The sequence below is a fragment of the Giraffa tippelskirchi genome, chromosome 13 (genome assembly GCF_054371585.1).
Source record: "Giraffa tippelskirchi isolate mGirTip1 chromosome 13, T2T-mGirTip1v1.2.pri, whole genome shotgun sequence".
NCBI lineage: Eukaryota > Metazoa > Chordata > Mammalia > Artiodactyla > Giraffidae > Giraffa > Giraffa tippelskirchi.
The window spans coordinates 5,378,237-5,402,237 of NC_137287.1; the positions used below are offsets into that span (position 1 = coordinate 5,378,237).

The following is a 24,001-nucleotide window of genomic DNA, read 5'->3' on the forward strand; positions in this document are numbered from 1 at the left end:
TTTCACCCGTTTGGGGTGTTCCTCCACTTCCTGTGCTCCGGGCAAAACAGGGAGGCTGGGTTGAAGCCACTACGGGCTGGACGGAGGGAGTAGATAACAGGTTCTAGGCCCGCAGGGTCATCGTGGCCTGTGATCTGAAAGAAGGGGTGTGGAGATGGGTGCACACAGGAGCGACAAGAAACAACCAATTTAGGTCCTAAGTCCCCTTAGACAATGAGGGTCAAAGAGAGAAATCTCTTCCATCCTCCTTCAGTCTCTCCTCTGGAAGGAGGACAAACGCCTAGGGAAGCCCGCGCAGGGGTCCCTTAGGGAACTCGCGATCGAGATTAGACCTCCGAGCTGCCTAGAAGGCCCCGGAAGTGCGCGCCGAGGAACCCGCGTTTCCGGTCTCCCTGGAGGCCGTGGTGGCGGACGCTGCCGCTCGTCGCCAGCGGAGGGAGTAAGTGTCCGGGCGGGGCCAGGCCGGCTGTCCGCGGGGCGGCGGAAGAGGGTCGGGCCGGGGGGTGGGGGGGGACTCGAGTGGGACCGGGGTGGGGCGTGCTGCTGGCCGGGCGCTCCCCGCGGCGGGGCCCAGCCTGCCTGCTGGGGGGACAGGGCTCCTCCGACCGACCCCCGGCGGGGAGCCTCTTGGGAAGCGGCACCTACTGTTTCCCCTACATCTGTCCCCTGTCGCTCTCTGTCCTGAAGTGGCTGCCTGTGTCGGGTTCTGAAGACTTTATAGAGAAGTCTTGGAGCGGCACCGGGGTTTGGACCCATCCCATGGAGAAGCCGCCCGAGCAGATGTCCCTGGATTCCCTGTGTATGTCCCCCGAGCAGGAGCCTCGAAAGACCAAGGGTGAGGAGCTGACCTAGCTGCTTTCTTTTTCTAAAGTTTGTCCTTTCCATGGAGGCCTCAGATCAGATGGACATGCTTAACCGTGCACTTAGAATTACCCTGGTGCGAGACACTGACTTTTTTTTTTAACTAAAGCTCTGTTACATGTAAATGAAGCCTATCACTAATATTTCCTCTCTTACTGTGGAGCAGACCTGTAGCAGCACTGTCCATGGCACTAAGTCTTTCGCATCTCTCATTCCAACACCTGTTAACTTGCTTGGCCTTTGAGAGGCTAAGTAAACTGTTGTGTGAATAAGTGGATGAATCCAGCCAAGTGTGTCCTATATCCTAAGTACCAGGAAAAGACTGGGCTTCTCCCGGCAAGCTGTCTTTCATCATTAGGAAAGATATATTTTCCACCCAGGATAAACTTCAAGAGAGTGCCCTGCCTGTGGAGTACAGTAGACAGGCCAGCCACCCGCTGATGTAAAATGAGATTAAACTGTAGACAACAGCAGTTAAATTTCAATCTGCTATCCCCCATTATCTGGTGTGTGTGTGTGTGTGTGTGTGTGTGTGTGTGTGTGTGTGTGTGTGTGTGTGTGTGTGTGTGTGTGTGTGTGTGTGTGTGTGTGTGTGTGTGTGTGTGTGTGTGTGTGTGTGTATGCATGCGCACGTTCGCGCATATGTGTGCTGTCGTGTCTGACTCTTTGTGACCTCATGGACTAGCCTGCCAGGCTCCTGTCCATGGAATTTTCCAGGCAACAGTACTGGAATGGGTTGCCATTTCCTTCTCTAGGGGATCTTCCTGACCCAGGGATCAAACTCAGGTTTCTTGTGTCTCTTGCATTGGCAGCCGGGTTCTTTACCAACTGTGCCATCTGGGAAGCTGTATCTGGTATATGCTTCGCCTTTTAAAAAAAGTGAATTTGGATTAATTAATTGAGGGACAAGGGCTTAGATGATTCACATCATGGATTTTGAGGTTTATGTTTGGGAGACTTTATTTTACATGTTTAGCCTCTAATTCTGTTTTAGGCTAATTTTTAACTCAAATATTTATTGAATTGTTATTATAAGGTACTGAGACTAAGTTGGAAGAAAACCTAACCCCTGCCACCAGTTTAGAGTTGAGTTGGAATAGTTATCTATGAGAGATTATGGGATAATAAACAGTGTGGAAGTTCACAAGAGGAGAGCCTTGTCAGCTGAATATTGGCCCTGGAGGCCTTAGAAAGTCATATGTTTGGCCTTGAAAGAATTTAGAGTAAGAAAAGAATCAGGTTTTAGGTCAGAAGGGATAGGCTCTTACCACAGGCTCCTCACTGGTCATCTTTCTAAGGCCAAGTGCCTTATTTAACTTCCTAAAATACTCATTTATTTATGTTAGTTCACAGTGCCTGCTGTATACACTCTATTATCTAACCTGACATTCGGGTCCTGGCATTCAGGGTCGTCTGCAGTGTGGTCTGAACCCAGCTTTAAACGTTGTCTCCGTGTTTCCCCATACAGGCTCAGCCAGACTGGTGTGTCTGCACAAGGAGATGCCAAAAACACTGCTTTACCTGCTATTGTGCCTTTGTGTCCTTTTTCTGCGTCGCTGTTGCCTACATCCTCTACCTCCCCAAACCACACATCCCAGTGTCCCATGCATGACACCTTAGTGCAGGGCAGGCTCCTCCCTCAAGCTCTGGAAACAGACCGGTAGCTGCCAGGAAGGAAACACACACATGCTAGAGACGTTTATGTGGAAGCCTGTAGGACTTGGTGGTTGACTCAGCAGTAGAGGCGTAATCACCTTTGTTCCCTTTGCTCTCGTACCTCTTAAAGCAAACCTTCACCACTTGCTGTTATCTTTGTAACTGCCGTTCACTTAGCTCAGGGCACCGCTTTTACTCCATCAAAACTGATTATATCCAGGTTGCCAGTAGCTTAACGAATGAATCCATTGGACAATTTTTTTTCCTTCAGCCCTAATTTTTTTTGACCCCTTAATATTTTTATTGACATGATTGCTTTTCTTTGAAACTCTTGTTCTTTGGTTTAGGAAGCACCATTTTCTCCTGATTCTGTCTCTTGCCTTCTCAGGGTCTTTCCCACTCCTGTTTGTCCACCTGTTTTCTTTTTTGTTTTTGGTCACACCATGCAGCTTGTGGGATCTTAGTTCCCCGACCAGGGACTGAACCTGGGCCCTCGGCAGTGAAACCACCAGTAGCGGGTAGAGGTAGAAAGTTGAATGGAGAAGGAATTGTGTGGGGAGATAAATGTTCAGGGAACAGATCAGAGTATTTGCAGCACAGAGTAGACTGCTAGAGGATGACTGTAAAGGCAGAGTGGTGTAAGATCGTGGAAGATGGACACCGGGCCAAAGAGTTTAGATTTTGTTTGGCAGAAATTGAAGCAGATAAATTTTGCTTAACAGGAGGCTAGCAGATGAGCTTTGCAGATCAAGGAAGAGATTCTGGTCTGTTTTGTGTGAGAGGTGATTAGAATCTGACTTGAGCATATTAGCAGTGATAACAGGAAGGCAGGGGCAAAAAATCAAGAAGTACATCATAGGTAGAAACAACAGTATTTGTTTACAGAGTGAATGTGGAGCAGAGAAGAGAGTCACTGGTCACTGTCGCCTCCTCCCGTTTTTTTATTTTGAAAAATGTTAAAGCTGCAGGCGAGTTGAAGAATATTATACCAAGTACTCACACACTGGAAGTGTATGTGCCAGTTTGGGACAAGTCAATCTCAAGAGACTGGTGCCACTTGGAAATCTTGTTTTTAATTATTGGAGATGCTGTAGCTGGTTGACGAATAGTGCCCATCTCACCACCCATCTCAGCAGATGGTAACACCATCCCTCCAGCTACTCAATCCAGAGGGAAACCCCTGTTTCTTTCATATCCGTATCCATCAGTCAGGAATCCCATCCATGTGACTGTCAGCATTTCTCTCCAGAGTCCAAGTACTTCTTACCGCCTCCTCTGCTGCCATCTTGGTTCATGTCACCATCATCTCTCACCTGGATTGTTGCGGCAGCCTGGTTGGTTGTCCTGTCTCTCGACTTGCCTCCCCATGGTCTCTCCTCAGCATGGCAGCCAGCATGATCCTGTTGAAGTGTCAGATCTTGTCTTCCTCTGGTCAGAACCCTTCAGTGGCTTCCCATCTTGCTCAGTAAAAAACCTCTTTACAAACCTGTGGCCACAGTGGCCTGTGTTCTCTGATCTTCTTTTATGTCTCTAACCTCATTTCTCACTCCTCTCTCTCTTGCTCATTCTGGTCCAGTCACACTTGCCTCCATGAATACCTGGTGCCTTTGCAGTTGCTGTTTCTTCTGTTTGTAATCCTCTTTCTCAGAAACCTTATCTCCTTCAAGTCTTTGCTTAAATGCCGTTTTCTTTGTCTTCCTTTGATCATGGTATTTAAAATTGCATCCCCTTTGCCCACTCTCCCAGGCACTCTAATCCTTCTTCCTTGCTTTTTTGCTTTTATAACATCTTTATAATCTTTTAACAGTATGTAATTTACATAGTTTGTTGTCCATCTCCCTTAGTAAAATGGAAGAGGATTTTTTTGTTTTGCTTATTGACAGATCTCAGAGTCTGGGACTGTACCTGGCATGTTGTTGGTGCTCAATAAAATGTTCTGAGTGACTGTTACATGACTTGAGGAAGATTTCAAGGATCAGCTTCAGCTTCATGGAGGAAGTGATGTTGAACTGGGCCTGAGAGCAGTGAGGTTGACATTCTCAACCACGTTGGGCAGTGGGCCAAGTAAAAGGCACCTTGTCTAGAACGTCACAGCCATCACATATTGTGACAAGAGTGGTTCAACAGATAGTAAAGAGGCTTCGTGTGGGCAGAAGATCAGAATGAGGCTGGAAAAACAGGCAGAGGCCAGATCAGGAAGATAGAGAGGAAACCTAAGTCTCTCTCTGCTCCCTCGGAGCTTGCAGTCTAACAGGTAAGTAAACACATGTGCAAGGGGACGTACAAACAGTAAACCAGCAATCCATTCCCACCTGTTAAAATAACTTATCAAAAAGACAAGAAATAACAAGTGTTGATGAGGATGTGGCAAAAAGGGAACCCTCCTGTACTGTTGGTGGGAATGTAAATTGGTATAGCCATTATGGAAAATGGTATGGAGGTTTCTCATAAAATTAAATATAGAACTACCATATGATCCAGCGATTCTACTTCTGAGTATTCAGAGGAAATGAAATCATGAAAAGATATCTGCATCCCCAAGTTCACTGCAACAGTATTTACAGTAGCCAAGACATGGAACAACTTAAGTGTCCATCAGCAGACGAATGGATGAAAACATGCTCTCTCTCTGTACACAGTGGAACATTATCCAGCCATAAGAAAGATGGAAATAATGCCCTTGTAACAGCATGGATGGACCTGGAGGGCATTATGCTAAGTGAAATAAGTCATAGAAGGACAAACACTGTATTACCTCACTTGTGTGTGGAACCTGAAAAATCCAAACTCACGTGTACAGAGAACATGTTGGTGTTGCCAAAAGTGGGGTGTGGGGAGTGGGAGAACTGGATGAAGGGTGTCAAAAGTACAAACTTAACAGCTATAAGGTAAGTCAGTCCCAGGAAGCTAAGATACAACACAGTGACTACAGTTAGCAATACCATGTTGTATATTTGAGAGTTGCTTATGGAGTAGATCTTAAAAGTTCCCATCACACACACAAAAAATTAAAACCAATATCCCAATGGAATGTATAGAAGAGAACATATCTGGAGGTGGAGAACAAATATAAATATGGTTCTCTGAGATCAGATAATTACTAAATTCCTTAAAGACAATGACCATTCCCTACCAAAATCTGGGCTGCATGTGTTTTACTTTGATTGCTGAAGGAAATGATACTACATTGGATATTCCTCAGCACCCCCTTCTTCCAGAAAGATTACTCTAAGCAGAGGGCCTTCTTTCTGTAACATAACTGCACTTCAGTAAGTCATATTTAATAAGTAAAACTTAGGAGGAGAAACATATTATAGTAAACATGTTTTTCCATTGTCTCCCTTAGATATAACTAGGGTGCAGAGTTGATTTTTATTGGTTCTCTTAGATATGAAAGAGATATGGAATAGAGCTGAAATAGATACGGAAATATTTCTTGCTACCCCGTGCTTCATATTTTAAGCATTTCCTCCTATTCTCGCCCTCTCTTTATCAAATCCTCTTAGTTGACACCATTTTTAGGAAGGTTCCTCTAAGGTCTGAGTATGTTATGTTTGTGAGTGAGCATGTGAGCATCTTTATGTGGAGAGAGACAGCAGGAGTGAGGAAGGTGCTGGCGTCTGGTTATGGGGAGTATTTCCTGTTACTACGGTGACAACCCACGTGGCCAGGGTACCATGTGGACAGAACCTTTGCGTGAAGTTCTCTTTGATTTATCTGCTCAGTCCCTGCCTCTCTCCATTCAGAACCCCCAGCATCACCCTTCCTGTGTTCTGAGAAAATCTCACTTTCTTCAAACTCTGTTTTCCTATTCTGCTAATTCCAGTGCACTTGTCTGGTTAGGTACTTCATATATAAATCCTCACTTTAGTTTACTCACCAGTTTCTCCAAATCTGCTCAGCCTGTATCCATTTTTTCCCTGTATTTCAAGGCCATTTTTCATACTTTTTTGAACCAAATACCCTGGAATACTTTAATCATCCTGTTTCCCACCAGGAGTTTTTACTGTTACATATACCTTTTTTGTATTTTCTGTCAGATGGTGAGACCTGGACTGAGGATCAATTAATTATAAAGCAGAAAACTCTTGAAGTAGGGACACGACCACATGAAGGAGGTGAACGTGAACAAAACAAACATGAGGGACCCTATGAATATGGACGAAACTTCAGTAATATGTCAGACTTCATCCAGCAGTCATATGTTCTTATTGAAGAGAAATCTAAAATGTGCAACGTTTGTGGGAAATTATTCAGGCGGAACGCATACCTTATTCAGCATAAGAAAATCCACATGCAAGACAAGCCTTACAAGTGTCATGAATGTGGAAAAGCCTTTGGCCATAGTTCAAACCTGTCTCAACATCAAAGAATTCATACTGAGGAGAAACCCTATGAATGTGATGAGTGTGGGAGGGCTTTTCGGCGCAGCTCACACCTCATCCAGCATCAGGTCACCCACACGGGAGAGATGCCTTACATGTGTAACGAGTGCGGAAAAGCCTTTGGCCGGAGCTCAAGTCTCCTCCGACATCAAAGAATCCACTCTAGGGAGAAACCCTATGAATGTACCAAATGTGGGAAGGCCTTCAGCCAGAGCTCACATCTAACAGAACATCAGCGAGTTCACACCAAAGAGAGACCCTACGAGTGCAGTGACTGTGGGAAAGCTTACAGTCGGAACTCACACCTTGTTGAACATCAGAGGGTCCACACAGGAGAGACTCCTTATGGCTGTAATGAGTGTGGGAAATCTTTCAGTAGGAGTTCGCTCTTTTTCAAACATCACAGAATTCACACTGGAGAAAGACCCTATGAGTGCAGTGAATGCGGAAAGGCCTTTAGTTGCAACTCCTACCTCATTCAGCACCAGAAGACTCACAGTGTAGTAAAATCTTCCAAACTTAAAGAATGTGGGGAACCTTCAAGCACAGTTCATACCTTATTCATCACCTGGGAACCCATACAAGAGAGAAACCATAAATGAAGTGAAGGTGGTAAAGCCTTTTGTTGGAGTTCAGCTCCGACATCAGAGAACTTGCACTGGGGAGAAAACCTTTGTCTGTAGTGAATGTGGACCGTCTTCAGTCATAGTTTACCTCTTACTAAGACCTGAGAATCCACACAGTAGACAAATCTCTCATGCATTCAGTGCATGAGAACCTTTAGATAGAGTTCCTGCCTTACTCAGCATTGGCCTGTTCATGCTGGGGGAATGGTGGGTATGGGGAGAGCCTTGCTGTGTGTCAGAAAGGGGTGCGAAAGGGGTACAGTGACACTACGGAGGGGGTCACTGAAATGGAACCTGTAGTTAGCACTACTTTTTATTTGATCTTGAGGATCTACATCAGAGGGAGATTCTATGGTTTGTTTTTCAAATCTCTACAGTCATCCTCTGAAAACGGGATGAGTTATGTCCACTCCAGGGAAGAACAAATCAGGGGGATTCAGACTCATGGATCAGGAAAGCAGCAGGATGACCCTTGAACCCAATAGTTTTCCTTCTATCTCACCTGTCCTGTTGGTTGTCACTGTACGTGGAAGTGGCTCTTGGGTTTTCTAGGGCCACCATTTTCACTCCTCAGTATTCTGCAGACTACTGAATCTCTTTTTGCTTTATATGCCATAGAAGCTTTAAATAAATGGGCCAGTTTTCTAAGCCAAATAATTTCTCAGCATCACGTGTCATGGGCTCTGCTATGTGTAGAATCCAGTAGACTGAGCTGCATGTGTCAGACTTTCCCTTTCTTCTGTTTTTCAGTCTGTCTGGGCTGGAAGGGAGATTCTTGGCAGAGTTAGAGGGCAGAAGAGAGGCAGCCATGATTTTGTAGCTCACATGTGATACTGTTGCTGATCTGTTGACTCACCTCACTGGGGCTGGGCCTGAAACTAGTCTGCCTTCCCCTGGATTCTTCTTTGCCTTTATTGGGCCAGGGGTGTGGGTGTGTGTGTATGTGTGTATGCTTGTGTCTGTCTCATCATGGTTTTCCTTCTCTGATTGAATTCTAGTCATACACATGCTTTGCTCTCATACTCTTAAAGTTTTTTTTCACCAGTTGCTGTTATGTTTGTAACTGCCATTCACTTAGCACAGGGCACTGCTTCTGCTCCATTGAAACTGATTATATCCAGGTTGCCAGTGGCTTAGCTAATGAATCCATTGGACACTTTTCTTCAGCCCAAAGTTTTTTGACCCAGGTTAGATGGAAGGAGTGGTGGGAGGGACCTTTGCACTGGGAGTGGAACCAGCTGTTGGTAGGGGCCCTATGAGCCTGATTATTGATAGGTTCTGGTTGTGTTATATGCAGTAAAACTTCGGTTTGGGTAACTTGGGTTTTCCCTTTAGAGCATGGGACCAGGGAAGCACAGAACCCAGGGGAGTCAGAACTCTAAAGGTTCTAGCTCCAGCTCACAGGCTCACCACCGACTTTTCCAGCAGACAATTCCCTCCTCCCTTGTCTGTCCCTCTACTCTAGACCTGGGAAAGCACGAAAATGCTTCCTGAGGAGATGATACTTACATACACTTCCTAAATTTCTGATACTTATATACACTTTCTCAATTTCTGATGCTGGGAGGGGCTGGCTTGGCAGTCCCTAGCCATACCTTGAATACAGCCTTGGGCCCCCTGCAGAGAGGCATTTCCTATGCTCTGGTTGAAGAGGTAAGAAGAGTCTTTGGGCAAAGGCAGATTGGAGGAGGAGGAAGACAAATTTCCACAGTGGCACCCAGAAGTGACTGCTTTCATCCCCACAAAAGCCCATCACAGCTCGCAGGTTGAAATCAAGACCCTTCTCATCCCAGCTCTGCCCACTGACTTCTCCAGCCCTCTGTGGCCACCCCTTCTGCCAGTCATTCTGAAATTCATTGGGAACACAGTATTTTTCAAATACACATCAAGAGCCACTCGGGCAGGGGTGGGGCCATAAAATTAATTTATTGTAATGAGTTGCGACCAGCAAAGGGTAAAAAAAAAAAAAAAAAAAAGGCAGAACTAGAATTGACTAGAAAACATCCATCATAAAGGTTAAGTCAGACTTTTGTCCTGTTTGTGCACAGTGGTGCATATGTACAAAGTACAACGTACAATAGTTCTTGTTGGAGAGCAGGTAAAAATCTTTGCACATTGCAATCCCTGTTTGGGCATAAGATTCTGTCTAGAAGGGCCTCCTTGGCACATCTTCCCTTAGACTGAATTGTTCTCACTCTGCATTTCCCACAGCACGCTCTACTTCTTTGTGCACTGATCACACTTTTAAAAAATGATTTATCAGTTTCCTGTTTGTGCTAGTTGCAGGCTTGGTGAGGGCAGGGACTGTGCACCTCGCCTGACATCTGTCATTGGAGAGACACCTGTGCTGAGTGGCTGGATGATAAACCCAGGTCCAAGTTCTGGCTTTATGTGTTCTCAGACAAGGTCTCTTTGTTTTTTCTGACTTTTTATCTGATTTACATACAGAAAACTTGAAAGAGTAGACTAATAAACACCCTATATATCCTCCACTTAGATAAACAGTATTACCATTTTTCCATATTTGCTTTCTACTTATGTGCTTTTTTCCCCCCCTGAATCATTTGAAAGTAAGCTTCACCCTGAGTACTGAGTTGGCCAAAAGTTTGTTCAAATTTTCCTGTAACAATAAAATCTGAACGAACTTTGTGGCAAACCCAATACTATGGCATGCTTTTCCTAAGAGTCAGATCATTCTTGTATGTAATCACAAGACTTTTAACATACCTAAGAAAAAGAATTAAATTCCATAATACCATCTAAAATGCAGTCTGTATTTAGATTTTCCTTAGTTGTCCCAAAAATGTGTTTTATAGCTGCTGCTGCTGCTGCTAAGTCACTTCAGTCATATCCGACTCTGTGCGACCCCATAGATGGCAGCCCACCAGGCTCCCCCGTCCCTGGGATTCTTCAGGCAAGAACACTGGAGTGGGTTGCCATTTCCTTCTCCAATGCAGGAAAGTGAAAAGTGAAAGTGAAGTGGCTCAGTCATGTCTGACTCCTAGCAACCCCATGGACTGCAGCCCACCAGGCTCCTCTGTCCATGGGATTCTCCAGGCAAGAGTACTGGAGTGGGTTGCCATTGCCTTCTCTGTTTTATAGCTAGATTATTTCAAATCAGAAAAAAAAAATCAAGAGTCACATTACATTTGGCTTTATATCTCTTTAGATTCTTTTAATCTAGAAGAGTCCCACCTTTTTTTTTTTTTAATGACTGAGTTCTGAAGGAGTCAAGAACAGTTATCTTTTGAAATTGATTTCCTTGTTTTCCTGAGGTAGTCTTTAGCTTCCTCCTTACTCCCCTGTATTTTCTCTCAACTGGAACGAGGTCTAGAGGCCTGAAGATCTACTTCTGCCAAGACCACCTCCCAGGCGATGCCTCCTTCATACTGCTGTCACCTCAAGAGGGACGTGACATGACATTCTACCCCAAGTAATACTGTTTGTTTACCGGCTTAAGGGAGTGACCGCCAGATCTCTTCTGTATAAAGATACGTGTTTCTTTTGCAGTTAGTAATTTGTGAGGAGGATAAGCTCCAGCACCATGTGAAGAATCTATTCCTCCACAGCCTAATGTTTTTAGTAATTGCCCATGATTTTTTTAGCAACCATTCATGTGATAGTTTGGACATGTTCTTAACTGGGGGCTAGTTTTTCCATCTGTAACCTGGGCATAATCATAGCAGTGATTTGGATTTGCGTATAATGACATTTAAAAGTGTGACAGGGTGCATAAGAAGATGCTGTCACAGTCTGCCATAATTTCTCCCTTCTGAGAACACCGTCCCTCTTCCTTTTTAGAACGTTCTTTCTTTCGCTGCTCCAGATAAGTGGTCTGATATGATCTCTAGTGGCCTTGGCCTGCAACTTCTTGGAGCGAGGCTTGGGTTCCCAGCCAGAGATTGCGGTAGCACCAGATCCTAGCCACTAGACCAGTGGTCAGTGACAAGGGCCCTGACCCTTTGGCTTTGCAGAAAAGAATTCCCACAAAGACAGAAAATAGTGAAACAAAGTATTAAAGAGGGGAAAAAAATACAGTACCCTTTGATAGACTCTGGGAGAGAGAGAGTCGATGAGTGGCCCCCTTGTGGCAGTTTGAATTACTTTTATGGGGCATTTCTTCTGGTTTTCCTTTGGCCAATTATTTTGATTTGCCTGGTCCATATTTGGCACATCTCAGGATCCTCCCGTGTGTGTGCACGCATCTCTTTGCCAAGATGGATTTTACTGAAAAGGCATATGGGTAGGGAACATCCCTTGGCATCACTTCCCTTTGGCCTTCAAGGAGCATGTGTGGTCTGGGAGATCTTCTGACTTCAAGAAAAGAAATGTGTAGTCTGGGCAGGGCCCAGCCTCCTCCCTGCTATTCTTGTCTTAGAGTTTCTGTCCATTAGGAATGAATCTCTAATCACTTTACCCTGGGGCGCCCATCTGCCTCCTTCCTCAAAACCTTCAACTTCTTAGATGATCCTACCTGCTTGGCCTCTGTGGGGCACAGCTGATGCATCTTCTTCGGCCAGAGTGGAATAAGCTTGTGACCAGAGCTGATCCAGTCAGAATCCCTGGGGAACTGGGAACCAAGTAAGGATGGGAATAGGGTGAAGAAAACATTCTTTTTCCTGAGGGTGACTAAAAGTGAGGCTGTGAGTCTGGAAGTTGACTATTTCCCCTGCCACCTGGAGAAGGACATCATCTGGGGTGGAGGGATCAAAAGCCATCTCTGAGAGCAGGGCAGAGAGGTCTCCCTGGCCTGGCTCCAGGCCTTCCAAACTGTACTCTGCCTTGCCCCAACTAAGCCAAGAAAGACCTGTCTTGCCTGAGGCCTTACAAATTGGGGTCTGAACTTTACGACTGGTAGGATACTGATTATACAATGAGCCTCTCCCTTGATGTATGTTAGCCGCTTCAGTCATGCCTGACTGCGACCCTATGGACTGTAGCCCACCAGGCTCGTCTGTCCATGGGGTTCCCCAGACAAGAATACTGGAGTGCCATTTCCTTCTCCAGGGAATCTTTCCCACCCAGGGATTGAACCTGGGTGTCCTGCTTTGCAGGCAGATTCTTTACCATATGAACCACCAGGGAAGCCCTCTTTCACATGATAGATAATCACCTCTCACATGTTAGGTGATTCAATAAATTAGTGGTTCATCAGCTCTCATCCTTTCCTGTTGTCTTTGAATATCTGCCTGCTAGTAGAGAGGTGTGTGGAGGTGCCAGACACGGTCCTGGTTCTTAAAAATCTTAATGAGTTTTAAACGCCTTTCCTTGGTGAGCTTAGTCTCAAAGCACCGGCAACTGATGACTCATGCAGCTCCAAGTGTGGCCCCTCTTGCCACACAAACCAGCCCCCCAGCTCAACCACCAGGGCTAGGAGCTAGAGTGCCTCCCTTGGAAGAGCCTAAGTTTAACACCAGCCCGCCTTGGGAGAGGTGTAGACAGACTTTCTAGCGGAGGGCAGAGGGCTGTGCCGGCCAGGGCGGGGTGGGGGTTTGGGGGGCATGCCTGAGTGCATGCGCAGGGCAAGGGCGAGGGAAAGACTGGGAATGGGGGGATGAGGGGTGAGCGCGAGGTCCGCAGCGTGTCTCCCAGGCCCTCCCAGCCAGCCCGCTGGAGAAGTCACTATGATCGTGCCCTTTTCACAGATGAGGAAACTGACGCCCAGGAAGAAGAAGTAACTTCCCCAAGGGCACCCTGCTGGTGATGGCAGAGCTGGCATTCGAATCCGGTGGACTGCAGGGTGCACCCACCCCCACCCCATTCTGCGTACGGGTGAGCAAGGCCGGGACCGCTAACCGCCCGGGAGGCCAGGTTCCCCCAGCCGCAGGGCCCCGAGGGCTCCGGCTCGGTGGCCTCCGTGGGGAGACTGAACATCCCCTGGCTGGCCTGAGGGGGGTAGGGAGCAAAGGAGGGTCTTGACCACCGTTGAAAGGGCTGTGCCAGCAGCCGGGGCGGGCGTAGGGACTGGAGACTGGTGGGGAGGGGCGAGCGGGGGTGGAGCCTCGGGGTGGGAGCGGGAGGGCGCGGAGGAGGCCCCCCAGGCCAAACATTACCTGGCTGTTGGGAGCCGTGGGGCTGGATCTGGGGGCCAATGGCCAGGTCAGGACCCATCTGTGGGTCTGGATAATGTCACTGGGGCTTTCGGGCCACTAAGGACCGAGGAGGGTCGTCAGTGGGAAGGAACCCCGCACCCAGCCTAAGTCACTTTGCAGCCCAAGTGACCTCAAATTACTGGCTGGTGGGACAAGTGGGGAGTGAGGCTCCCGGGGGCCCAGACGGTTCCCTTCCAGGTTCCAGCCCGGGATACACTTATCTGGGCTGCGCAGCACCTGAGCTGGTGACAGGGGTGCACCGGGGCTGGGCGCCAGAGCGCAGGGAGACAGACTCTGCCAGCGGGAACCCAGCCCGGCGGGCACGCAGCTCTTCTAGTCACTGGCCCTTTTCAAAATAATTGAAACGTCAGTGAGAGTAGATGATAGTAAGTTCGTTTTGTTTTAAATGTTCTTGGCAAAGTAAAAAGTTGGCAACCCTCTATTTCCCCCCCGCCCCCCTTTTCTGTCTCCCTCTCCCCTACTTTTGGGAATCCCAAACCCAGCTGCTGGCCGTGGTGACTGGTGAAGAGGTGAGGAGACGGGGTGGCCATCCGTTCAGGGTTGTGGTCCCTGTGTCCACTCTGACTGACTGTGGCATTCTGGACCAGTCTGTTCTCCTTTCCAGATGTTTCTTCATCGGTACAAAAGGATCTGCAAATCCCCCTTTATAGTAACATGTCCGTGGTCCTTTGAGTCTAGCTTATATCAGTGTGTCCCAGATTGTATATCCCTGGTGCACAGTTGTCCAGAACCAGCACTGAGGGTTCTGCCAGCTCCATGCAGAGGCTGGCTTATCCCTGGAGAAAGGCCCGCAGGGTCCTCCTCTCTGGAGAGCAGCTGGGGCAGGCCAGGGGACAGCTCGGAGTCACTGCAGGCGAGGAGGGGAAAAGCACTGTACCGCGTGACAAATTCATGTGTCTCTTTTCCCCAGTAGTTACCCAGAGCCTGCAAGTTCCTGTCTTTTTTCACCCCTGATTCTCCCCATTGGCCTAAGCTGGGCATGGGGCCCCCAGTAAGTACACAATTCGTTTTTGTGGAGTGAATGGATAATGGCTGGTGGCTGGGAGAGTCCAGGGAGTAGAAAGGACCAAGTTGAGGTTTGCAGAAAATGTGGGATTTAAAAGGTTTAAAGGGGAAGAGACCTGCCCTCAGGGAAGAAACCCAGACTGGAGATGCTTGGGGTGACTGTGGTGCTCCAGGAGTGGAGAGAGTCATGGCGGGTGTGGAGGCAGGAGGGTGGGTGCTTTAGAGACTTTATGAAAGACAACTGGAGAAGGTGAGGATGGTTGATGAGGCGAAAGTGTGGGAGAAACAGAGAAGCCAGCATGAACTCCAGACTAGAGTGTGGGTGATGGAGCAGGTGATTGAAATAGGGGGGACACTGAGGTCAGTTTAGACAACTTGAGGTGCAGAGGGGTGGGGGTTGGGGACAGGAAGGGACTCTGAGCATCAGTTGAGAATGTCTAGGGTACTCCATTCCATCCAGAGGACGGGATCAAGGTGTGGCCATGACTCCTACCTGGAGAGCTTTAGAGCCAGGACTCAACTGTCTCTGGTCCGGTGACTTCATCCTCTTATAGTGAAGGAAACCAAGGCCCTGAAGTGCATCAGTGTGACTCATCAGTACTTCCCAGAGGGTGGAGAGATCTCAAAGGGTAGCTTTGCAGAGAGGGCAGGATAAATTTTTCAGGTGGGAAGAAGAAAAACTGGGGAACGACAGAAAGAGGAGAGAGTGCTTTAGAAATTTCCCAAGCGCTCTGACAGCAGTCAAAGAGGAACAGTTGTTAACTCTTGTATAAGCAGTGGATTTCCTCTGCTCTCTGCCCTCTCGCTAGTTCTTCTGTGGTGATCAGATGATCTCAAAGCCTCAGAGATGTTCCGTCTCCCCAGCTGCAGTGAGGGGTCTACATGGGGGCCTCAGAGGGGCCCCAGTGCCTGGGCACAAACGGGCTGAGAGGAAAGGGAAGTCCCTCACTTGTTGTGTGCAGCTTGGAAGCTTGGTGCTGCCAGGCAGTCTGCTGAGGCAGCAGCCTCCAGGCCTGGCTTGGAAACAAGGGCTGTTGTCTCGAGGTGTCCCCACCTCCCTTGTCCTGTCCCTCTGAACTCCGGATGCCACCTTTCTGCACTGCCACATGGCTGTGGTCTTTGGGGGCCATCTGGACAGGGCCCACCCTCGCTGCTGCACCCAGGCTTCCAACGACCCTCCTCTTCTTCCCCTCCTCGGCCCTCTCCACCTCATTCCTCAGGGCTGCCAGGCTCGGCAAAGGCAGAGAGGAGGCTGACTAGGTGAATCTTTAACCAAGCACCTGGGCCCTAAGCACTGTGCTTGACGCTTTGTTCACAGCGTGTCACTTGTCCACCCAAGAACCTCAATGGGCAAGTGTTATCTCCTCCCTTTTCCAAATGGGGAACCCAAGGTCCTGAGAGTTTTAGTGAGTTCCCCCGAGGTTACCCAGCCAGCAAGTGATAAAGCTGGGACACAGTCACGGCTTCTACAGCCAAATCCAGCTGGTGCTTACCTTCCATATCACAGGTGTTCCTTCTAGGAAGACATCCTTGATGACAGCTGGTGGTGATGGAGAAGTTATGAGGGATTCTTAACTGAGGGGCTCGACCTCCAGGCCTAGAGGGAGCCTAGGGCTTCAGGCAGGTCTACGAAACTCTAAAACTATTTTTAAAAGTTTCTGTGTGCATATTTTCTGCTCATGTTTCAGCAGAGGGACAGATGGACCCCTGTCCATCTAAACCCCAGGTCCTGAGGCAAGAGGGCCAGTCCCTGAGTAAAGGCACTCCAGGCCCTGGTTTTAATATCTGCCTGGTCCTCATTCTGAAATCTCCCAAGGGCAGACAGTAGCTAACAGCTGACTGGAGAGGCTCTGTGGCCAATTGCTGGGGTGGGGGTGGGGTGTTAAACAGAACTGAGAAGTTAGAACTTTAGAGCTGGGAGAGGTGGAAATTTTACCCAGGTGGAAATCGAGGCTCAAAGAAGGGACCGCACACACTCAAGATCGCCCAATGAGTTAGTGAGAGGAAGTGTTTTCTGTGTTGGTTGGGCTGGCTGAAGAGGTCTGTAAGGTTAATTGAAGCAAGGCAAACATTTCTTGAGCCCCATGTCTGCTGACGTGTCCGCGGGCATCATTTCTGTCACCTGGTGCCGCATGGGACTTCCTCACTGTTCCTCTCCCAGGTGATGCTGACGATAGAGGACAGAGACGTGAAGGGCTTCACCTGGGCCATAGCCCCTGCCTTGACTTCCCTGGGCTACCTGCTTATCCTGCTGGTCTCCATCTTCCCCTTCTGGGTGCGGCTGGTGAACGAGGAGTCCCAGGAAGTGTTCTTCAGTGGCCTGTTTGAGAACTGCTTCCATATCAAGTGCTGGAAGCCTCGACCCTTATCCAGTATGGAGGGCTGAAGGCGGGGATCGGGGAGAGGGAAGCGGGGCCAGCTTGGGGCTTGGGGGTGACAGAGGACTGGTGGGGGCAGATAGAACAGAATTGAACACGCCTGAAAGGACGTTTTCTCTCAGTCTCCTGGGGTAGACGGAAGTAGGCAGCTGGGAAGGTGTCAATGATGTGCAGTCTACCCGTGGGGGGTCGGAGCTTTGGTCTCAGGCCACTCTTGGGGACCTGAGGCTGGCCAGGCTCCGGGGCTCCACCCTCTGGGCTGAGTGCCGGGTGCCAGCCTGCTCTCCCTCCTGCCCTCCCCTGCAGTTTACGTCATCCTTGGCCGAGTCTCCCTGCTGTCCGCCGTTGTCTTGTCTTTCCTCACCACTTTCATCATGGTGTCCTTTGCGTCTCAGCTCTTTCCGAGGACCCGGAAGCACAATTTTGTGTCAGCCTTCATCAGCTTCCTCACAGGTGGGGAGCAGCAGGTGGGCCAGCCTTGGGGAGGAGTCCAAAGATGGGGGGATGGTCTCTGAGGTCAGGAGAGGAACTTTCTAGGGCTCCTCTCCTCTGTTTCCATCTCTGTGAAGTTGCTCACAGCACAGCCACCCCCCTCCTTGGGGCTCCTCCTAACTGCACTTCCAGAGGGCATAGCCCTCGTCGCCTTGGCTGGGCGACATCACTCTGGGGGGCTTTCCCATCATCTTTATCCTAGCAGCTGTCCTGGAACCTGGTACAGAGTTATAATATAATTGAAATATAGACTATAAACCAAATACAAATGTTTCTCGGATGAACGAATGGAAGAGACCATCTCTGCCCTCTAGAACCTTCTAACTTTAATAGGCTGACCAAGGCCCCGCCCTGGGAAGCTCCCATTAGATGGAGGAGGTGGAACACTCACAGTGGGAAAACCGGGTTGAGAGTCACCCAGAGCGTCACAACCAGGGGCCCGTCTGGAGTCAGCCCAGGGCACAGGCACAGAGGGTGCTGGGAAAGGGGTTTCTGGGAGGCGAGGCACACGGGCTTTGCGAAGAGTTAGGAAGGAGGGTGAGACAGGTGTGTGGGGTGGAGGTTGTTGGTTCTGAAAGGGGAAGGGGCCCGGGCAGGAGAAAAGAGCCTCACGCAGGTGCAGGAAGGCTGGGGTGGAGGCAGGAGGAGACCAAGGGGGCCTGCCTGTGATCCCACAGGGGCCTGTGCCTTCCTGGCCTTGTTGCTGCATGCCCTGGAGATCCAGAGTCTGCGGATGAAGCCCAGCCCCCTGCAGTTCTCCATACAGTGGCCTTACTATGTCCTGGGCTTCAGCATCCTTCTGTTCATGGTGGCTGGTGAGTGATCTGGGGGTGACACCCTCTCCTCGCCCTCTGTCTGGATTCAGGAGCTGTGGGTGCTCTAGAGCTGTGCTGCTCGAAACCCTAGTCACATGTGGCTGTTGCTGCTGTTTAGTCCTTCAGTCGTGTCTGACTCTTTGTGACCCCATGGACCATAGCCCGCCAGGCTCCTCTGTCCATGGGATTTGCCAAACAAGGATACTGGAGTGGGTTGCCATTTCCTTTGCCAGGGGATCTTCCCCACCCAGGGATCGAACCTGGGTCTCCTGCATTGCAGGCGGGTTCTTTACCAGGGAGGCCCCCACATATGCCTATGTAACTTTAATTAACTAACATGAAATAAAGTTAGAAATTGAGTTCCTCGGTCACATTAGCTACACCTCACATATTCAAAAACCACATTGTTATGTGCTTAGTGGCTTCCACGCTAGACAGTGCGGATGCAGAAGGTTCTGCTGGACAGCACTGCTCTAGGGCCTGCCTCAACGCTGCTCTCCACCGTCATCCTCCCCATTCCCGGCTTCCTTGACTTTAGAACCAGACTTGCACATTTCACACGCTCCCTTACACCATCCTGGTTCCTAAGGCTTTCTATCCCTGTCTATCTAGCTTGAAATCTGTGATCTTATTCCTCACTTGAATCCCTTTTTCTTTACCTATCATTATCATCTAAGTTCTTCATCCCATCTAATTTTGTCCCTACTCCTCATCCTCTTCCCACAATATTAACCTGACCCATGATCATAACCTATTTAGACTTGATTTTATTATACATTGAATATATAACAAAGGATGTATCTGTAAGATACAAGTAATTATAAACTGTACACCCGTATTCCCACCGTATATTTAAGAACTAGCCATATTTTGTCAAATCCATTGTTTAGAGATTACACCCTTACTTTATGTACCACTGAGAAAGAAAAAATTGATGCCAAATATAATTCTGAGGTGCTCATAGCAGGTAAGAAGGCAATGGCACCCCACTCCAGTACTTGTGCCTGGAAAATCCCATGGACGGCGGAGCCTGGTAGGCTACAGTCCATGGGGTCGCTGAGAGTCAGACACAAATGAGCAACTTCACTTTCACTTTTCACTTTCATGCATTGGAGAAGGAAATGGCAACCCACTCCAGTGTTCTTGCCTGGAGAATCCCAGGGATGGAGGAGCCTGGTGGGCTTCCTTCTATGGGGTCGCACAGAGTCGGACACGACTGAAGCGACTTAGCAGCAGCAGCAGCATAGCAGGTAAGGCACATTTTTATTTCAAGATGTTAAAATGTGGAAAAAATGGGCTTGTTAAAATTAATGAAATATGTTAGAATATTAAGTATCTTTGAAGTTTTCCCCGCACCATGTGGCTCTTCCTTCACTCACCTTCTCTATCCTCAGGAATCAATTATTCTGAAATTTATGCCAGTTATGTTTGCTACATGGTTATATATCCTTAAACAATGTATTATTTAGTTTTGCATACTTTAAAACTTTATATGAGTATTATGATACTGTATTTTTTCTTTTGGAATTTGCTATGTTTGATTGATATTATAATATCGAGATTCCTCCATATTAATATGAGGAACTAAGCTTCATTTATTTTTACTACCTTGAGTATTTGTGTAACTAAGCTTTCTAGCAGAAGGAGCATGGTATTTTTCTATGGGAGAATTTTTAAGTTAATGATTCAGTTTCTTTAATGATTATATGACTATTCAGATATTTTATTTCTTCTTGAGTCAGTTTTGCCAAGTTATATATTTCTTTATACATTTTATCTAAGTTTTAAATTTTATTGACAAAAATATTTTAAAAATTTGTTCTGCATCTGTAGTTGTGTACTTTTTCATACCTGATTTTTCTGTTTTTTCATTACTAAGTTTGTCAAGGGTTATCAGTTGTTTTAGTCTTTTCAAAGAATCAGCTCTTTAGCTTTCTTGAAACAAACCTTGTTTGTTTTCTACTTAATTACTTTTTGCCTCTTATTTTGAACTTCCCTCCCCACTACTTAATTTTTTTGTGTGTTTATTCTTCTGTTCCTTTTTCAACTTCCTAAATCAGGATCTAAGCTCATGGATTATTTCTTCTTTTCTAAGTAGGCATTTAAAGCTTTAATCCCCATCTAAGAATTGCATCTTTATTTGCAGCTCTCATTTTGATGTGTAATATTTTTTGTTGTTCAATTTCAAATATTTTCTTGTTCCCCTTATTACGTCTTTCATTGATGCATTATTTTAAAGTATACAGTTTGGTGCATGAACTGAAGCTGAGGAGTGGTATCTTTCAGCATTTCTAGAACATTTTTTATCTCCTCCCTAATATCTTTTTTTTTTTTTTTCTTTTTGTCCTTTGTGGAACCCCAGGAAGACTTCTGTTAGACCTTAATACTCTGTCCTGCATGTCTGTCAGTTTCTCTTTCATATTTTCTGTCTTTGTCTTTCTGGGCTGCATTCTGAATATTGTATCTAGCTACATCTTCAGTTTTATTCATTCACTTTTTTTAGCTGTGTCTGATCTATTTAACCTAGCCTTTAAATTTTTATTTCAATTAATCTGTTATAACTAGATGTTGTATTTTCCTGTAAATCTCATTTTATACTTTTTCCTTATATTTTAAATCTCTTCTCCAAATATATTTTTATTATACATGTTAAACATACTTACTTTATATTCTGTATCTTATAAGTTTTAAAGTTGAATTACTTGCCCCTGTTTCTACAAGCTCTTGCTTGTGTTGCCTTGTTCCTTGCTATGTTCTGTGAGTTTTGACTGTGAACTCATTTTCCTTGGAATTTGTTTTTGGAAGTTCTTTGAGGCCTGTATTTAAAGTGTTTCGTTAAAAAAGGATTTGCATTTGCTTCTGCTTGGTGCTTAGGTGCACAACAACTACCCTAGGATCCCAATCAAAATACTTAGGTACTATGAGTCTAGCTGCAGACCCACATAATAGCCAGCCTGTGCTTGTGAATTCTGAGTCCATGCAGGCAACTTTGAAGTTCCAGTTTCATGCGGTTGACTGTTACTAGATCCCCTCATTGCACACAGGACTGGGCTTTCCTTTTATTTTGTGTCCTGAATGGCCAACTGAATGGAAACTCAGGGTCACCTGGGTTGAATAGATGTCTCCAAGATGAAGGCTAATTGTGTGTTTGCTTAACCCTCTAGATTCCTGAGATCATTATGGTTTTGGCTTCTGAAAATGTCTTACTCTGATGCCAGCTTGATGATGTATTTATAAATAGATTTTTGAAGAAATATTTAGAAGTTCCGTTTAGTGGGAGAGTATCTTGTTGACTGTAAAGCTGAAAATAGAAGTTGTGTTTTATCTCAGTCTTAGCCATAATGCAGCATTTCTTATCCAGTCAGGATATCTCCATTTGTTCCTTAATATTCACTCTCCCTTCCTTCCAGTAAGATTCCAGACTTACTGAGAATTTTGAATGGGTTGGGCATGAAGAGGCCTGGACTTTGTGTTTGACCTTCCTCTCTGAAACCTGGCTTTCTTACCTATTAATGGTTAGACAATTGCTCAGATGACTTTCAGCATTGGCCATGGTTCCTTGAGTTTATCCATCTATTTGTATGCTTTGTCCGTCAATGTACTATTTTGCCTTCTATTTCTATAAAACTCTAAACTGGAGGGCAGGTGCAGACCAGAGGAATCAGGTCAGAGGAGGGAATTTCCAACCTCCAGGGCACTGAGCTTGATACCCTTTCTCTCTCCTGACTCAAACTTTTGCTGTGACCCAGGTGCCATCTGCCTCATCCAAGAAATAGCCTGCCCTAGCTGCCATTTGTTGCCCATTTCCCAGAGTACTGAGGACACCCAAGAGATCTCGTACCTGGAAAACCTGGATAGTCTGGGAGGAGAGCTGAGCTCCATGCAGAAGGAGACGCTGCTGAAGGAAGAAACCATTATCTAGACCCAGACGGCCTGTGCGCTGCCCTTCACCAAGCGGCGGGAGTGCACACGCCTCAGTGTGGCTCCTCAGTCCCCACCAGTCTCTGCCGTTTTTGATGAGGCTCTTGAGTGTCAAGTCAACCCCTCCCTGCCCCCTCCTCCCAGTGATTCTATCCTGCGTGTGTTTGATATTTGTTAAACGTTTTTTTGAATTCTTCCTGACCTTTCTGAGTGATTTTTTTGGACAAGTGTTTTCAATAAAAAGAGGACTACTGTCTGTTAATCCATACCTCAGAAAACAGACAAGGGAGTTCCCTGGCGGCCCGGTGGTTAAAACTCCACACTTCCACTGCAAAGGGACACGGGTTCCATCCCTCGTCGGGGGACTAAGATCCCGAGTGCCGTGCGGTGTGGCTGAAAAACAAACAAAACACCCTCTTGCAGCCTAGAGGGCAAGAGTAGGGGGAGGAGTATCAGGAAATGACCAAGTGATACAAGGTTTTGTAAAATAAAAACTGAACAGCGTATAACCACAGCAGAAGGTGTTTGAGATAGTGACATTAAAAAGGGTTCCCAGACAAAAACTGTGACTCGGTACAGGGGACTTTTCTCACGTCTGTGTTGGAGGGAAGGGCTGGGGGTGGTAATAGGTGGGGGCTTCCCCCACACTGAGCTCCCAGGTCTGGGAGTCTGAGCCTAACAAGTCTATGCCTTGGGAAAGAATAGCCAGGTTAGCCAATCCACACATGGGCACTGAGCCTCTCACTAGAGCCAGAGGCCTCCTGCAGGCACCTCTAAAGTCGCCCCTTAACAGTCTTGAGGTGCTTTCATACTGGGGAGTACTCTGCCTCCCAGCTAGGCTGGTTATAGCTGGGGAGTACACATGCTTTGGCCTTCCCAGATAGTGCTAATGATTAAGAATCCATCTCTGGGTCGCGACTATCCCTGGGAGGAGGAAATGGCAACCCACTCCAGTATTTTTGCCTGGAGAACTCCATGGACAGAGGAGCCTGGACGGCTAGAGTCCATGGGATCGCAAAAAGTCCAACACGACTGAGCAACTAACACTTTCACTGGCTTCCCATTGCCTCCAGGTCATCACCCTAAGTACTTAGCTCAGCCACCTGCTCTAGTGGTTGTGAGGGTGCGGGGAAGCCACTAACCCCCACCACTTGCTGGGTTCCTCCTCATGCTCCTTACGCTGGGGCCACCTGACTTCACTTTTGGGTCCACCCAGCAAATCTGAGAAACCTGTGTGCAGGTCAGGAAGCAACAGTTAGAACTGGGCATGGAACAACAGACTGGTTCCAAATAGGAAAAGGAGTACGTCAAGGCTGTACATTGTCACCGTGCTTATTTAACTTACATGCAGAGTACATCATGAGAAATGCTGGGCTGGAGGAAGCACAAGCTGGAATCAAGATTGCCAGGAGAAATACCAATAACCTCAGATATGCAGATGACACCATCCTTATGGCAGAAAGTGAAGAAGAACTAAAGAGCCTCTTGATGAAAGTGAAAGAGGAGAGTGAAAAAGTTGGCTTAAAGCTCAACATTCAGAAAACTAAGATCATGGCATCTGGTCCCATCACTTCATGGGAAATAGGGAAACAGTGGAAATAGTGGCTGACTTTATTTTTTGGGGCTTCAAAATCACTGCAGATGGTGACTGCAGCCATGAAATTTAAAAATGCTTATTCCTTGGAAGAAAAGTTATGACCAACCTAGACAGCTGCTAGAGTCCAGCTCCAGCAGGTCCAGGGGTTCCCT

General features: G+C 47.2%; 3 protein-coding genes across 9 annotated transcripts in view; 2 read left to right on the forward strand and 1 right to left on the reverse strand.

The window, feature by feature from the left end:
* ZNF3 (zinc finger protein 3) overlaps positions 1–24,001 on the reverse strand; it is a 490,877-nt gene that overhangs the window by 43,064 nt on the left and 423,812 nt on the right. The gene's annotated exons all lie outside the window — the stretch shown is intronic.
* Positions 395–7,707, forward strand: LOC145531936 (uncharacterized). The gene is made up of 3 exons (XM_081555906.1): positions 395–439; positions 688–835; positions 6,558–7,707. Exons 2-3 carry the CDS (start codon positions 760–762, stop codon positions 7,502–7,504), a joined length of 1,023 nt encoding a protein of 340 aa, XP_081412032.1. The 5' UTR covers positions 395–439; positions 688–759; the 3' UTR covers positions 7,505–7,707.
* TMEM225B (transmembrane protein 225B) lies at positions 395–22,448 on the forward strand. Of its 7 annotated transcripts, XM_081555916.1 has the most exons (10): positions 395–439; positions 688–835; positions 6,558–7,735; positions 11,993–12,109; positions 13,174–13,300; positions 14,555–14,632; positions 16,808–17,018; positions 17,331–17,477; positions 18,194–18,331; positions 22,081–22,448. In XM_081555916.1, exons 5-10 carry the CDS (start codon positions 13,232–13,234, stop codon positions 22,251–22,253), a joined length of 816 nt encoding a protein of 271 aa, XP_081412042.1. In that variant the 5' UTR covers positions 395–439; positions 688–835; positions 6,558–7,735; positions 11,993–12,109; positions 13,174–13,231; the 3' UTR covers positions 22,254–22,448. The 7 variants fall into 7 exon arrangements, with proteins under 7 accessions (XP_081412042.1, XP_081412041.1, XP_081412043.1 ...); XM_081555915.1 differs by lacking the exon at positions 11,993–12,109; XM_081555917.1 differs by lacking the exon at positions 11,993–12,109 and having other exon boundaries at positions 6,558–7,400.